At 31.9% G+C, this 17733-nt stretch overlaps 1 protein-coding gene across 4 annotated transcripts in view; it reads left to right on the top strand.

The window, feature by feature from the left end:
• The window catches only part of LOC132759504 (protein Tob1-like), a 45813-nt gene extending 28304 nt beyond the window's left edge, over positions 1–17509 (top strand). For 2 of the 4 annotated variants that reach the window (XM_060751289.1, XM_060751291.1), the window contains exon 2: positions 11331–17509. In XM_060751289.1, the coding sequence (XP_060607272.1) occupies positions 11681–13060 (1380 nt within the window). In that variant the 5' untranslated portion in view covers positions 11331–11680 and the 3' untranslated portion in view covers positions 13061–17509. Of the gene's footprint in view, positions 1–3191; positions 3508–11330 lie in introns of those variants that run through there. The other 2 variants (XM_060751288.1, XM_060751290.1) reach the window with 2 other exon arrangements.
• The last annotated feature ends 224 nt before the right edge of the window (positions 17510–17733 follow it).

Genomic DNA, 17733 nt, shown 5'->3' with positions numbered 1-17733 from the left:
GATTCGTAATATTTTTTCCTTGTACACCACATTTATACAGTTTCATCCATAATGAATTTCTACAAATACTATCAAAACAAGATTTCAAATCAATAAACCCTACATATAAACGTTTATTATCATTTAAATAATGTTGTATTAAAGAATGTAGAATAAAAATTGCATCAACAGTTGATCTCCCCTTTCTAAAGCCAAATTGGCAATCAGAAATAACAGAATATTTATCACAAAATATTTCAACTCTATTAGTTAATATAGAAGTAAAAGCTTGGACATACAGCTGACTAAAGTTATTCCCCTATAATTGTTAACTAATTTCGGATCGCCTTTTTTATATACGGGCACAATTATACCCTCCGTCCATTTGTCTGGATAAAACCCAGAGTCTAAAATGGCATTAAAAATATCACACAAATGATAACAAATAATATCAATAGACTCAATAAAATATTCGTTTAAAAGACAGTCTGAGCCTACAGCTTTATTTGACTTAAGTGTTTTTACAGCTTTTTTAATTTCTTCACATGTGATAGATAAATTCAATTCTTCATAGGTACAATCATCACAATTAAAATCGTGCTCATTACAAAAGTCATTACATTCATTATTGTTGGAACTGAATTTATCATTAGATAAATTTTCAAAAAACAATTTAAACTCTTCAAGAGTAATGTCTTTAGAAACATTAGCCTTTTTCTTTTTAAATTGTCCCCAAAACTGTTTGGGTTTACAAAATCTTAAACGTTCAATTTCAGAATATTTTTTGGACATAAAAGTTTTCTTTTTCTTTCGGATTAAATTTTTATATTCTTTCTTACATTGACACAAATATTCCCTACTTGCTGGGGTTTTACATATATAAAACGAGTTTAAGGCATCTACATATATATTCTTTGAATTTCTGCATTCGGCGTCAAACCAATCAGCATCCTTTAAAGACTGACTATCTGAAAATTTAACATGCATTTTATTTGTATATGTTCTTGAAAAAAGAGGGTCTGCAACTTCCCTTATTAAACAGGTAAAACTATTTATAGTGCTGTTTACGGCCTGTCGATCACTGATATTTATCTCTTTAGTCAATTGATTTAGATTAGGTAATATGCCGATCAAACCTGCCCTAAAGGTATCCCTTAGGTTTGAATCCCATTTATATTTTATATCAACTTTCTCCTGTTGTACAGGTATACGATACTTAGTATGTAATGAAAATTCTATAGGGGCGTGGTCGCTTAACTCGTTAACTTGCTGAACACAAAAATGATTGATACTTGTGAAATTTTTCTCATTGGTTAAAACATAATCTATAACATAAATATTATGATTTAAAAGTTTGGTTTATATGAATTGTTGTGTTTGTGGTATTTTATATTTTTTCTGTTTTAAAACTTTTCTCCAGTTCGAATATTTCTACTGAATACAGTATAATCACCCTCAGGATATGTTGCCTGCCTTTTTTCAATTTGTCTTTTGACAATCACTTGAGATGTGCTTCATAACATCTAGTTTCCTTTACAAATTCCATTTTATTTAATTCCACCCTTGTTTCCTCGTTTTTGTGCACACGTATTACTACTTGGGGAATAGCGCGGACGTGTCACACTGAAGGTTCCATGATAACCGCCGGATGAACTCATTTGTTGATGTATCTAAATTCAAATTTACACCCCTCTCATGGTTAAAAGTTATAAGCTGCTTAAACTCGTTCAAGGGGACGTGGACGGTAACTTGCACTTACCACTGCCGTCTTTGAACAGTAGCCTGTATTTTTTTCTATTTTGTCGTTTTGAGCGTTCTTTATGGGTTTATTTTATCTTTTATATGCATTCGTATGCATGAACGTAAATTCACTTTGTGGTTATTATTATGGGGCATGATATTAAATTGTTTAAGAGTGCTGTTTGCCCAGCTGTTATTATGCCTGTTATTGAATAAAATATAAGTTATTTTTGCTCAGCTGTTAGGCGCCTGGTATTGAATTATTTGTATAGAATTAATTCGCGCCATTTTTTTTTTTTTTTTTTTTTTGTGAAACACAAACCCATATTCATATTCAAACTGTTTTGTGAAACATCAGTTGATTTCTTAAACAAACGAGAACAATTTTTTGTTCGTATAATACATTCTCTTTTAAAATAATAACAATTAGGATTTTCTGAAAAATATATTGATGAAAAAACTTTTACTTATTCTTTATCATATTTGATACAAGGACATTGATAAAATTGGCTTTCATCTTAAAGACAATGCAAATATTTTTGGTAGACCGATAATGTCACATATTGAAATTGCTAATATCGATCTGCTTTTGAAGAAAAAGATACTTCCTTTTCTCCCCATGGAAGTTTTGATGAATTGCAAATGTTGCACTTACACAAAATGAAGGCGTGCAAATATAACACATAGAGAAACCATTATCGTTGAAATATTGAAATTGTTCCATTGATTGGTTACAAACATTGCACAATTCTCTCGTGGGAGAAATAGTCCGTGTTTTTAAATCAGCATCATTACAACTTTAAATGAATTAGCGTGTTACCGCGCAGTAATTTGATTTAAGGAGTAGCGAGGAGTTTTACTCTTCTTATGTCACGGAAGGATCTTATTCTTATGTAATTGAAATATCCTATTTAACTTAAAATTTAAAAGCGTGTTTTTATGTCGTTTAAGTATCCTTTTCCTTAAATTTAAAAGGCATGCTATTATTTCTTTACGATGATCATTTTTTTACTTGTACGGTTTGAAGGTCATTCTAATAAAGGTCATAGAATGAGTTATTTTTAGATCATGGAATTAAAAAAGTTTATCAGGCTCGTAAAATGAACCGCTATTCTTGAGAAAGTGCTTTTTATCTCACTTTTCTGGAAAGTTTATAACAAAAATATCTAATCTTTCAATTACATTATCACTGTTATAGATTCCGTTTGTGAAATCAACTGTTCGGGTTAAAAATAAAACAATACTAAATCATTTTGCTACCGTTTGATGTGCGTTTATACAGCGTTCCCTATTATTATCCACAATAAAGGAAAAAGTTTAGTGGGGATCGATACCTCTTTAATTCAAAATAGAACTCTAGTCTAAATAAAACAACTTTAATCATACTTCTACCCAATTTCCTTGTTGATACTGCACATTCAGTAAGATCCTCAATCAATATCGGCCTTTAATATCTCGGGGAGAGAGAATTAGAGATAGAAGCAGAAATTTACAGAGTGTTACGTGTTTTCTAACAATTTCCATCTGAAGGTCACGGCAATAACAATAGTGAATATTTTCTTTTACGCATGCTGCCTGTGATTAAAGCAGGCTAATCTGATTTTCTGTACAATTGAAACGTACGTGTTTATTACAGGAATTAGTGCGTCTTAATTATTTTTCTGACGTTTGACATTTACATTACGGTAAGTGATTAAGTGTATATAAAATTTATTTTGCATTAATGCTGTTGTTGACTTAAAAAGTGTTTTATGGTGATAACTCCGGTCGGTGAAATATAAATAAAAGGTACGATATGACACTTCATGTGTTTTTTGTTATTGATAATCATAAATGATTGTTACAGTAATTACACCTGCTTATTTGATTATCTTTTGGCATAGATCAGTTATGTATAATAAATGTATTATCAAACTGGTAAGAATCATACTTATCTTGAATTTTCATATTGAGAGCTTGGCTTGGCAATTTCCCGTTTCTTCCATCGTTTTCAATTGTTAATTTTAGACTATTCGTTTACAGCTTTTTAGGCGGGAAAAAAGTGTGTATTTCTTTGAATAGTGTGTCAAAAATCTAAAACGATGTCTTTGAAATAAAAGGTAATGTGCGAAACAAAAACTTATAGCAATATTCAAAAATATAGAGTAATGCTTCTAATGCATGTTAACTATATGATTATAACTTGAGATGTCCCCTTATTTCCGCAACTGCGTCTATATTCTATTTTAAGATTTAAACATATTTAGTCACTAAAGTATATGCATTGTACAGTTATCAAACAGCACCATATTGTGTTCTTCAAGAAGTTTAAAATGAAATACTAAGTTATATTTATATGTTTGCTACGATCTGGTTCATGAAGAGAAAAAGTAGCAACCATTTCATTAAAAGAACCTTTACTGCAATAGCCAACATAATTATACACGCGTATGCAGTAAAACGCATAAACAATGTTTATTGAATCACCATCTTTATAACATTATGTTGAAGATAAACAGTTTCCTATGCCTTTGAACAAGTTGCCTATTTGTCTATTATCTACACTTTAACTTGGCTAGTTATTTCGCAGGATGAAATAGTATGCATGGTTTTTACGCACATCATTTTAGTGACGCACGTGAACTGTAAGTGTTGTTTCTCATAACTATCAGAACATATTACGTTTATCTTGTTCTGCTATCATACACTTATTTATGTTAACAATTTGCAAACGTTGTTACATACGTATTTATATTATTATTATCTAATTTAATTGATTGTTGTAATTGAGTTATTCTGTATGTTTTTGTTGTTGCTGCTGCCGTTTTTCTAGTGTATATCCTTGTGCTATGTTATGTTTTAATGTAGTATAGTTTAAACATAAAAAATGTTTTAACAAAATTTTGTTATAGGCCGCTTATATACACACATTACACAACATTATGTAAATTTAGTGAATCTATTATAATTATGATAAAGTTATGTATGGTTGATAAGTTTGGCTGTTCCATCATTAGTACAAACAGGGGCAGATATACAATTACTTTATTACTATATTTGTTATAAAGGATGTGTGTTTTGTGCAAAGTTTTATCACTCACTAAAAATGAAATCTGAGTGTTTAAAATTTATATAAGCTAAGTTTAGATTGTAATTCGAAAAATTACATTTTGTTCGACAAAACCGAACTTGTATTTATAACTGTTTTGGTAATCTAGGTTGTATTTATACGCCAGAGTTAATTGTACAATTTCAGGTTTTATTTTGCTTCGTTAATGATTTTTTTTTATTTATGAATTAAAGGCACATATGGAAACATCAAATTTATGTCGTGCGTTTAAAATAAAACAGCTATTAATGGACAGTAAGCCGACATATATTCTTATTTTTGTGCACGTTTATAAGCCAACAAACGCTACGACATACACATTACGCACGATTTCTTTTCACTGTTTCTTTATTTAGAACATATTGTTACATTTCTGGATTGTATTTAAATCAATTTATTACAAAACTGTCGGTTTAAGATGCTTTCTGAATGATGATCAATAAAATGTGCGCACATAAGGCAAATTTGAACGATTTCGTATCAGTTTAATTTTCATATCTCTCACGCATGCGCAGGTGTGACAATTTTGAAATGAAGATATTGAGATATCATTGTAAGTCGTCTTTGATCAGGACAATTGAACAGTGACCTATTTGACTTAATAATGTAATCTTTACAGGAGAAGGCTTATTTGTTGAAAATTGAAACATTTTGTAAAATGTTTTTATCGTCAAATAAAAGTTTCTTTGACGTCACAGATAGCCTTTCTTTAGGTGCAGAAGTGCACCGGTTGTTATACATTTTGTATTTTATTTCATCCTTTCTAAACGCTACTTGGACTTATTGAACCAAATTGCTGTACAACCAAATTCAGTAATTTAGTAGAATATTCAAACATTTAAATTCAATCGAATGTCACTTCCGCTATGACATAACAAGTCTAATATACATGTATGTCAACATTGTTTAACTTTTATTGTATATGAATAGAGTAGTCACAAAATAAAACGTGATATTTTCAGGGTTCTGACAAAATATTTAAAAAAAGATAAAGGTGTAATGTGAATATTTATTCCCTCACCTTTAGATACGGTGTTAACAGATAAATCAGTCATGAATAAATTATCACGCAAGCTGTTTCACGTGTGATATATGTCCTAATTAAATATGTTTTACCTGGTGCTACTGTTTATTTATTCATTATTAGTCAATACTAAAACACAATGCAGTAAATTATACAACTGCACGGTGTAAATTAGTTTAAATATAACGTCCCATCGAGTCTGACAAGGTAACGGTACAATAATAAATATGTATAATGAATAATGAGACAAATGCATTCCGAGTGGCTTTTTACCGCATTTTTTATGATATCTATTATTTCTGACATAATCATACCGATGAACAATTGTCGTCTGCAACAATTGTCCAATAGAAATATGATTGTTTCTGCTATACAAGCATCATAAATATGGCGTATGCTATTTTATCAATTCATTTACATGTATATATTAATTGTGCTAGTTGTTACATGTTAATACCCTTCCTTGTTGGAAGACGATAGGTTCAAGAATTGTTTTCAAATACTTGCATTATACTTATCTAATATTATTCTTGTAATAAGATACATCGCTGTCCATGCTCATTTTTGATACACTCGTAGTGCGAGCTGCCATTATTTTTTCAATTCTGCAATTCATAACAATTGTGCTATTTTATTGCTTTTTAATATTACAATGTAGTTTTATTACAATTATTATTTTTTTGTCAATATTCTAGAAATTAGTACATATTGCGCCGCTCTTGACCAATTTAATTTTGTAAATGCTTCCGAATGAACGCTAACTTACACTATGAGTTAAGGAATCTATTGATTTCTCTGATCGTAAACTGCTAATTATATTACGGTTTATATAATATAAGGGTACCAATGAACTCAATAGATTTGTTTTAAACACGATATACAGTATATTATACGTTTATTTTACCACATTGGCTGATAAGTAATAGAAAGAGCACCGAAACACGAGGCTATCTGATTTGTACGAGGGGGCGTAGCCCCCGAGTATAAATCAGATTGCCGAGTGTTTTGGTGTTCTTTCTCTTTTGTATCATAGTCAAACATAAAAGCACGTTCCCTGTATCACAATATGAAACCCCGGCAAAAATGAACCAATGAACGAACATCTGGATATGACATTTCTGTCGCTTTCCCTTTCTCTGCCGTCACAATATGTAAACCCCAGCAAAAATGAGCCAATCAATGGGCATGCTCTGGAGTGCGGGTAACTAATACCCGCACTCCAGTTAACGCACTGTGCATGTATATGTATACGATTTAACCCTGACACATTTTCAACAGAAAGGTCTCCAAACTATGATACAACATACATTCAGTAAACGGACATTTAATGGAATGTTGTTGTTAAACACTGTCTTGTTTCATATATTTGCGTCATGTTTTCAGAGTCAATGCAAAATGAAAAAAAAATATATAAAATAGAAATCAATTAAAATATTCTTTGTATTTGTATCATAAAACCCCGAAGAAACGACATAAAGTCTGTACACAATGTTGACAGAAACATTGTAACAAAATGTGTTACCATAAATATAAATCGATGTGAAAAGGATTGTTGCCATGGGACCATAATAAATTCTATTGACAGTTTTTTTTTATCATACATTTCCTTGACGTTTGCTAGTATTTCCTTTACGTCGGATCTTTGAACGGCTCATGCTATCTGGCTGTGTAAATAAAAGTTATTTGCTTAAAGGTCATCTGATTGTTGAACATCTGAATATCTTCTGGAAATTCTGATAGAATTCCTTTATTAAATCACGACCCTTAAAATATATATTTCAATAGTATTGATTTGGTCACTTATGGTATAACATTTATAAAGGAAGTCCACCAGTCTGTATAATATATAAGTTAGACTTTATGTTGCACTTTCCATGTCCAAGCTGCCAATTGGCTATGATCTTACCTTTTTTGTTACCCATGCACAAAACAGGATACAGTGATAAACTACACCTTAGTGTAACAAAGACATTCGTTTACTCTTACCAGTTATGTATATTATGACAGTCATTTAATAAGCAGTCATCAATAAATAGCCTCCTCAGTGGCCTTGACCAAATGACCAAATATTGGTGTTACAAATGTGATCAGGCAACTATCATTTTCCATAATCATTATTGTTTAAAGTACTACTTTTCTTGGACTTTTAAAAAGGTGATAAAAAAGTATGGGAACTATTATTACGACACTTCTGGTCAAAGAAAAGTGAATTCGCATGAATGAACTCGTTAATTCATGTATATATGTGTAAATATCTTGAAACGGGGTAATCCCTTAATTATATAATATGAAAATTGCAAACCCGGTTTGTTGGAGTCTGTTCATGAGCGATAATGTAAACGTCCAATATACCTCACGCCCCTTAGCACCGGCTTACGCGGTATTTAACCTTCAACCACATTTACGTGCTGGAATAACCAGAAAAATTATCATCAAGACATGGTCGTATACTTTACTGTAATGGTCTTGTGAAATTTATCTCCGGATTTTAAATAAAATAGCAAATACACATTTAATTCATTTACATTTCTTGGAGGAATCATTATCTAAGTGTTTCAGTCATGCAATTTGGTGATAACTTTTTAATGTCCCTGCAGGAAGCATCTTTACCTGAGCCAGTTGAGTAATGGTGAATGCAAGCTTTCACGTATACCACCATGAAACGACCTTGACACAATGACATTTGATATCATAGAATACTGTTATATACATTTGTACCATGGAATAAAACTCGAGGAAATATAATTATCAGTAATATGAAACGGATAGTAATTGTTAGAAAATTAGATAGAATTTCTATTTTCCGTGACAATAATGGTAATATTTTAATTGTTTCGTTACCGTTCAAAGGTTATGACGGTATTTAGAGGTGACCTAGATAATCAACAGAGCAAGAATTGACCTAGTTTGATGTAATAACCGTTCTTATATATTCTGGCCGTAATGATGCTTCACGGGGAGTTATTGTTTTAAGTATGCAACTAAATATATTTTAATACTATATGAACTTGTTACAATTCAGCTGTATAAACTAGATTCAAGTGTTCAAGAATAGAATAGAATAGATAAAATAGGGTCGTAGATTAAAAAAAAAATACTTTGTGTGCAAAGAAAAGAGTGTCATGATGATCGCCCTGGCATGTTTTCAATGCTGTCCTCATTTCTCCAGTTTCCAGACTCGATGTAAAATCTAATCAAAATGCATTTTAAAACATTAGGCTTAAGAATTTCTAAAATCTTACAATTAAGATTGTTCGAAAATGTTGTATCAAGAATTATGCATACGCACTGGCTATAAATCATATAGGCTCGTTTTAGTGACATCTCAGACGCTAAGGGACTCAAGCAACCGCACAAGCTCTAATTAATGTAAAATATTTCAACATATAACTAGGAATTACATAGATTTCTCTGTAATTCCACTGAGAGTATGCTCTTCAAAAACAACTGATCACGCATGATGAATAGAAAACAATAATGTTAATTATTAATTGTCATCTATTATAATAGCACTATTTACAGTTTTTCGCATCATTTTAAAGTGAGGGTCGGATCACGTAAAATAACGCCATTTATCATCTTGATTTATTTTTAATACGCCTAACATGTTTAATGTAGGAAGCTCATTATACATTGCTTTTATACGATAGAGAACTGTAAATACATCTAAATACAAACGAGCCGCGTCATGACAAAACCAACGTAATGCGTTTGCGACCAGCATGGATCCAGACCAGCCTGCGCATCCGCGCAGTCTGATCAGGATTCAGCTGTTCGCTTACAAACCCTATAACAAGTAGAGAAACTGATAGCGAACAGCATGGATCCTGATCAGACTGAGCGGATGCGCAGGCTTGTCTGGATCCATGCTGGTCGCAAACCCATTATGTTGGTTTTGTCGTGACGCGGCTCGAATGAACATCATTAAATTCTGTCGCGTGCAAGATAACGCTGACAGACGACAAACAAATTGTGTTTAAAAGGTAACTACAAGGACATAAAAATGTGTTACAACATCTATAAATAAACCACATTAAATAGATAGCTACAGAACGAATCTCACGTAAAATTTGTTCTTTTCGACAGCTTGCATTTTCCATGGTTCGAGATTTTTTTATTTTTCTAACTTTTAAAGACACACAATGTATAACGTAATGTCAAAGATGTTCTCATATCTTAATGTTCATGTTTCAGTTTTATTCATAATATCTGTTTCAAATAACTGATATATTTTCAATTTATCATCTTAAAATCTCCGTCCTTATTCCACTTTTTATTATAACATTTTGCAAATTTGACACAGATTAATGTCCGATGTACACATTATGTAAATAGTAGCAAATAAAACGAGCATTCTTTTTCTTTAAACTTCGAGTTGAACTAACACTGTAAAATAGTTTAATCCGCTTCACCCCGCTCCCTTTGAATTAAAGAGCCCCATCCTCAACACAAATGCAAAATACCATTATTGAATTGTCCAACAGTAAAAAAGTAAAGGACTATTACAAATAAAAACTATCACTATTTTACTGTTATTAGACTTCTTTTTCTTTCAGCAATGTATATGAATGGTGAATTGAAATGAACAATTTTGGAATTGCTACATTCTTTAATTAATATGTTATTTTTTTGTTGTTTTTTTTTTTTAGCTTTTCTCACTTTGTGTGAACTATTGCCCTTCTAGCACTTGTCTTTAAACTCAATTATGTTGTCGACGCCAAGGTTATTAACATCAACAAATAACATTAGGTATTATGAGAAATTTGGAATTAGTCAGGGGGTTTGTCTGATAAAATGATTGACCACTGGTTGAAATTTCACCGACACGGAAACCTTCGTTAGTAAATACAGCTATGGCGAAAAATAGGCCTTGTGCTGTAATTGAGTTTAGATAAACAGTCGCTGATAACGATATCTAAGGACAGAAAATTATGTCCCTGGGAAACGTTAATAGAGAAAACAACACAAAAACAACCTACTTTATTGGGTGAAATTGATTTAAAATGAGGAGGTTTTAATGTAAAGAAAGTCGACCGTTTAGAACACTGTACGTCATATGTTTACTATAGGAAACATTTCAATATTACTTATAAAGCATTAGATCTAGTTTATTTTTAGGACAACACATTATAATCCATCGGTGATAAATTTCATATGGAGGTTTATTTGAAGAAATGTTGAAAATAGTAAGATTTTATTCAACTGGATGAGCAAAGAGTTATCTTCAGGATATATATGAAATTTTGATTTGAAAGCATCGTTTATAAAGAGGGATTGATTATTAAATACATGAACCACCAATATGTCGCACGAAATATCCTTTCTACAAATTAAAACTCGAGGCGTTATCGACTTTTCTAGTAACAGCTGTATTTAAAAGGGAGATATACGAACAAGAAAGGACATACTTGTATAATATCTGTTGAAAAGTTAGAGACCATCTTCTCTCTATCGTGTTTTATTATCATTTTCTTAAATCGATTCTCTTATATTCTTCAGGCAGACGACCGTTAGATGACGCTCTAAATTGGAAGGACACGCACATACGTCATCAAAGCTAAATATAGCAATAAATCTGTAGAGAGGAGGGGCGTAATAGCCATACAGTATCTGACAGTGAATCGATCGATCCTCACTTGATACAAGAGATGAAAACAACAACACTACATGCTGTACGTAGAAAACAAGAATAATAATACGATATAAACGTAGGCGATATTACTTTCAACGGAATAGTGCAGTTCTGATAGTAACTTAGTACAGACGTTGTGAAACAAAACTGACGGATATTCATAACGTTATTTATTGTGTGTTAAAACAGTATTAATAAGTGATAAAATACAAACAAGATGCATGTGGAAGTGAATGTTGCGCTAAATTTTGTTATATCTTATTTGTACAATAAATTACCTAGACGAAGAGTGGATTTATTCGGAACAGAACTTGAGAAGGGGTTGAAAAAGAAATTCGAAGGACACTGGTACCCTGACCAGCCGGTCAAAGGGTCTGGTTTCCGGTGTGTGAGAGTAAATGGAGAGAAAATAGATCCCGTGATAATACAGGCGGCAAGTTCAGTTGGATTGAACTTGGACGAGATGCAGGATTATTTACCTAAAGAACTGACCATATGGATTGATCCAAACGAGGTTTCCTACAGGATAGGGGAAAAGGGACAGGTAAAAATTTTGTACAGTGATAAGACTTTTGAAGAAAATAATGAAACAGAAGACCATGAGGTGCAGGTCACCAACCGAGGGTTCAATCCTGAGGCTCAGGCGTTTAATCCAGATGCGGAGTCGTTTGAGCCAATTGATAGGCTCTCTGCCTCGTTAGGTACTCTCAATCTGTCTCCACACTCGGGTGGTTTATCACCTTCAGATATCTCACCTGTATCATCATCTTCATGGGGAGGTAGCCAGTCAACATCTCCTTCCGGTGGAGCTCCATTCCCATCATTAAGTAGAGCAACTTCTCCACCACCAGTAGCGTACGCTCCTAAACGCCAGGGTAACCAACTGTTCACAACGGCAACATTTGCACAAACAAAATTCGGTTCTACAAAACTTAAGTCGAATGCCAAACGCCCAACTCGGCTTTCACCGACTGAATTTGGAAATTTCTTCCGCCAAAAGGCTGTGCCAAATAATGTACAGTACCCTGGATTAACAACCCCTCCTCGCTCTCGATCCCTGTCACCACGTGACCCGAGAGTAGAATTTCTCATAGATCAGCAGCAACGTTTCATACACAATCAGCATCAGCAACAGCTTCAACAACAATTTCAGCAGCAACAACAAATGTTGCATCAACAGCAACTCAGCTACCAATTGCAACAACAACAGCAACAACAATTTCAGCAACAACAAAATCGACTTGGTATTCCATCCGAACACCACTTCATCGGTAATTCTACTCAACATGTGTCCGGTTCACTTCATGAAATGTTTTCCGGTCCTTCGCCGCTTCAGTCACCGGTTCCATCTCCGATGTCCCCAGGTAGTCATCCCAGCAGCCAATCTGTGCTTCCATCTCCTCAGTCCCAACTTCTCCAAGGTCACCAAGGGCAACAATCTCCCGGCCAATCACCATTGAGCATAGGAAGCCAGTCATCTGCGAATTCCCTCCAAATCTCGCCCGAGAATCAGAAAGCGTTATTCGATGGATTAGGTCTAAATAATGGACCTTATTCTTCAACAAGCCAGTATCATCATCTTCTTCTTGCCAGTTAAAACAGATTCGTTTGAATTTATGATAGATCTCTACGGTTAGAGTTGTGATTGGTCGAATGATTCCATTAGCCTAAGAAAAGAGTGTATTTTTCCAGAAAGCTAACGTCCACTTTATTTTTGTAACATAAACAATTACATTTGAGACACTGTCTTCTATTTGACAAAATGTCTTCTAAAGTGTTTCATATTTATACAGTGTGGTAAACTTAGAGATTGTTAGATATTTTTTTCCTGTGGAATTTACGTGTTATTCATATATTGATCACGGAAAATTAATTAGTTTAGATTCTGATAGAATAGGTTGAAATAGATTTTATATTATGTTTTTTATACATTTCTGTTATATTGCATATCATTTTTGTTATTTTTTGTAAGGCTTTTGTTTATTTGTTTGTCTTAATTTATAAACAGGCTGGGTGGCCAGTGCATTTCGTTTGGACATTATTGAATGTTTTGTTTAGATTTTATACCTGTAGAAGAATTATTTATTGTAAATGTACATAACGTACCAGTTGGCTTGTAAACAGTTATAGGTCAAATGTTTTATTATGACAATATTTGGTATTTATCATTCCCTGGACTGTTTCCAGAGATATTTAAGTATTGTTAGATGTAAATAAACAAATATTTCGAGGAATACTTAATGCAAATTTCGGGGGCATTTAAGCAGACACATATTTGTGGTAATAACCAACTAACTTTGTATACTCATCACTTAATATCACCTTCATAAGATTTGCACTGCATTGAATTTTGGAAATAGATGAAAGAAAATCGATCTGTATAACAATGACTTCTCGATAATTGATATTGTTTGTAATGGCATTTAATTATATCTTTACTAGTCGTACATGAACTATTAATGCCAAAGGGTGAGATAACCAGATAAATTGATATATGAATATTATAATTAAAAAATAAATAAAACAGATCTTTTGTTAGTGAAATGTGTAAAATATATGATAGCAAAAGGGCAAACGAAGTACTTTATTGGTATTTCGTGACGTTTCTTTCTTATTTACTGGTAACTTGCCTGAAAAAAGTGAAATATTTAAATGTAAACGGTTGTGACATTTTCAGCATTATGTTTCCTTTAACAACATGTTTCTAAATGTAACATCTGGTGTTCTGGTGTTAAGCATCGTTAGGCAACATGTTTAATCTGTCATTACACCACATAGTCAAATTTATATTTTGTTGTTGTTATTGTTGTTGGAAAATTATTTTTACATGTAAATGTATATGTATGGGATGTCTTGACTATTGTAGCATTCAAGCTGTAATTACGTCTGTAATTTCCAATATTGCGCCAATATTTCAATGATTTTTTCATTTCCTTATTGTTATCACATCAAATAAGTATTTTTGATGAACTTGTGAGTGAAAAAAAGAAATACGTGAAATTATTTATCAACAAATTGCACAAAGTTTAACTTTGATTATGTCTACCAGTTACAGACGAAAAATGTCAAAAATATTTCCGTAAGCATTCGTATAATTCCGGAGTTTGCCGTTGTCATTTTAGGTCTTAAATGTACACAACGCTTCGAATATTTATATACATGCAGCTTCAATTTTCTCATTACTATTGTTATTTAAGCATATGTGTCATATGGGAACTGTTTTAAAGTTTATGTGTACATGTATGTTGCCAGAGAAACACAGTAGATTTTTACATAATGTTTATTATTCCTTACATACTTTGTATATATAGATGTTACATAGTGGTGAAGGTTATATATATATATATATATTTATACTTATATAAGAAATATTTATCGTGTATTTATATATTGGTTATTTGTTTTTGTGACAAATTGTATATATTGATAATTTATTTTCATATTGTTAAAATCAGTTCATTTATTAAAAACGCTTTTATTAGTCTAGCTATTTTGTAGATTTTAGACAGGACATGCCCTTTTATGGGCTTCAAACTGTTTGGACTTGTTTTATACGTTATATAGTCGGGGTATTGAATTAATGAGAGCAATATGGTGTGGGATATGCTGTCCCGTACATACGTTGTCTGAGAATATTGACTTCCGGTTTAAAAACGCCAATATTCTGTTAAATATGTGGGCATTCGGCATTTGTTTTTCTTTGCTGATTTGTCAATCATGGTTTCATTTTTACCACGCAATGTTCACACACTTGTAAGATAAATTACTTGCTATTCATCCTATTACTTCATTCAGAGACATTCGTTATTTCCAAGTGTCCAATAGAAGAAATGCTTTTATATCACAGGTTGACTGTCCTTTCTCCTTGAGGGGGTGTCATTTTTCTGTTTGTAAGACCAAATTGGTTTTCCCGTAGTTTTATTATTAATTAAGATAAAAGTACGTCAGAATGTGTCCATTAAACATTTCAATACGTTACTTATGAATTTTAATTTAAATAATATCAATTGAGAAGATATGTTTAGATATTTTCAAACAAAGGAAGTTGAGAAATGAACAAGGAAGGTGTGTTAATGATGTCAAATAATACACTATTTCTTTGGATAAAATGTATTACGTTTATCCGTAACCTGCTGAATTTCTTAAATGGATTTGCCCAACATCTATTTTTGGAACTGTCCATTATCAAATTTGGGGATATCAAAATCAAAGATTTCATGTTAGTCAAGGAACAATATAGAGTCTGGAGAGACTACACATGTGTAGACCAGCCTGGTTCTATATTTGTGACAAAACTTTGTCACTTATAGCAGGGTAAGAGTAAAATAAAATAAAAAATGTGACTGAAAAGTTTAAAAACGTTTATAACAGATCAATATAGACCCAACCAAATAGATCAATATATATATCATCCAATGTATTTTACTATTTACATATATAAGTTAAGTATCTGGTATTGTTCACCATCTGTTGCAAGTTTGAAAAGCAACAGTTTGCTGTTTAAGGTGTAAGCGAGATCGTTAACGAAATAAATCTTGCTAGCTAAGCAACTTCTATTCGCCTACGTTCCCAACTACAAATAATTGGAAATATTGATCCGTGGATAATGCAAAGTACGACAGCTTGTTATATCTACGGAGCGTTTTATTCGAAAATATCCTGTTGACTGTTTAGGAAAAAGATTGGGTCTGTAAGTTATGCTATATGTACGATAGTTCACATTTTATTTATTTATTGATACAGATGAAATTTTAAGTACAATGATCCCAGACATGTGCTCGTGTGGGTGGAACATTAAATTAGCATTTGTTGGTGATGCTGTAATTATGTAGGCATTGAAAGTAATTATTCTAAGATTGATACTTGTGCGATCATTCCTGTAAATTATGAAAAATATAAGAATTTTTTTATTTTTACAAAGTATAACAGTCCACATGACGTACATGATATAAAACATTGAACATATTTGTACTGTAGAAGAATACGTTTGAACCTTTTTTCCTACACACAGTATGATTCCCTATATATTTATATTACGTGACTTAAATTTCTTACATTTCCAGTAAGAACTAATGTTAAGTTAGGTTTTAGGGTGAACTTAACGTAAGATAATGTTTTTCTACGGAGTTTCCTTTTTCTCTGGCTTTATAGGATATTTGTTCCTACATTTTATGTTAGTTTGTTACAATTGAATTAATATATACAGGACTTTGTATAACTAGTGACGGGTAGGACTAGTTTTGGGAGTTTTATATGATTTATAAGTGAATCTGTGATAGTTAACTATAGTATGTGACACAAATTGGTATAATTTTATGTTGAAATCAGGGCGTGCATCTTTTTGTAGTTTTTTGTGACCCTTTTAAAGAGTATCTGATATCTTTTTGAGATTAAAAGGGAAATACATGAACTTGCTATAATTAGATACTTTCAAAACCGTTAAAACTTAAAATTAGAAATAACTATCAATAACATTTACATTTAAAAATTTCAGAGCTGTTTGGTCATTAGCGTACGTTTTATAGCACCAATTCCCTGAATTTCAAACTAAATGGTGGGTTAATGTTTTATGCTTCACTTTGAGGGCGAATTTGTCTAGGATATAACTTTGTGGGTTATTACGTACATACTTGTTTTTATTTCAACTTTTTTTTATTAATTTAATGAATCATATAAATTATTGTAGAAATCCTGAAAAAAAATCTGTCGGTAACTTAAAAATTTACTTTATTTGATGTAAATGTTATAAAAGTACACATTATCTAGTATACTTATCATAAAGTCTTACCTTAGACATTTAACACTTGATTTAATGTACCTGGAAATCTATATACGTTCTATAAATAGAACAGACGCTGGCATTAGTTAAGAATGGATACCACGGATACGGTGCAGCATAATGACGTCAATTTTAGTAAATATGGAACTTATAAAACAATGGATACATTTGTTGTGGATCATAAATATACTATATTATAATACACAGTTGTTTTTGTTTATACTATGAGATATTTCTAAGTTTGTAATAAAATATATTGTTAATTGATATTTGTCTTTCTTATTTTTTAAATAGAATTATGCTACTATATATTATCAATAACGCCCGAACAACAACACCACCTAAAAACACATGTTCTTGAAATCGATTGGGTGTTTTGAATTACTTCCCTTATTCCAGAAAGGACGTTTAGATTTACTCCCCTTTTTATGATAAGGCGTTTCAAATAATCCAATACCTTATTTCAGACTTTTTAAATTTTAATACCTTAC

Source organism: Ruditapes philippinarum, unplaced genomic scaffold (genome assembly GCF_026571515.1).
Source record: "Ruditapes philippinarum isolate M1 unplaced genomic scaffold, ASM2657151v2 ctg1845_1_1_1_1, whole genome shotgun sequence".
In the NCBI taxonomy this organism is placed as follows: Eukaryota; Metazoa; Mollusca; class Bivalvia; order Venerida; family Veneridae; genus Ruditapes; species Ruditapes philippinarum.
Note: the sequence above shows the minus strand (reverse complement) of the source record. Positions and strands in the feature narration are given on the sequence as shown.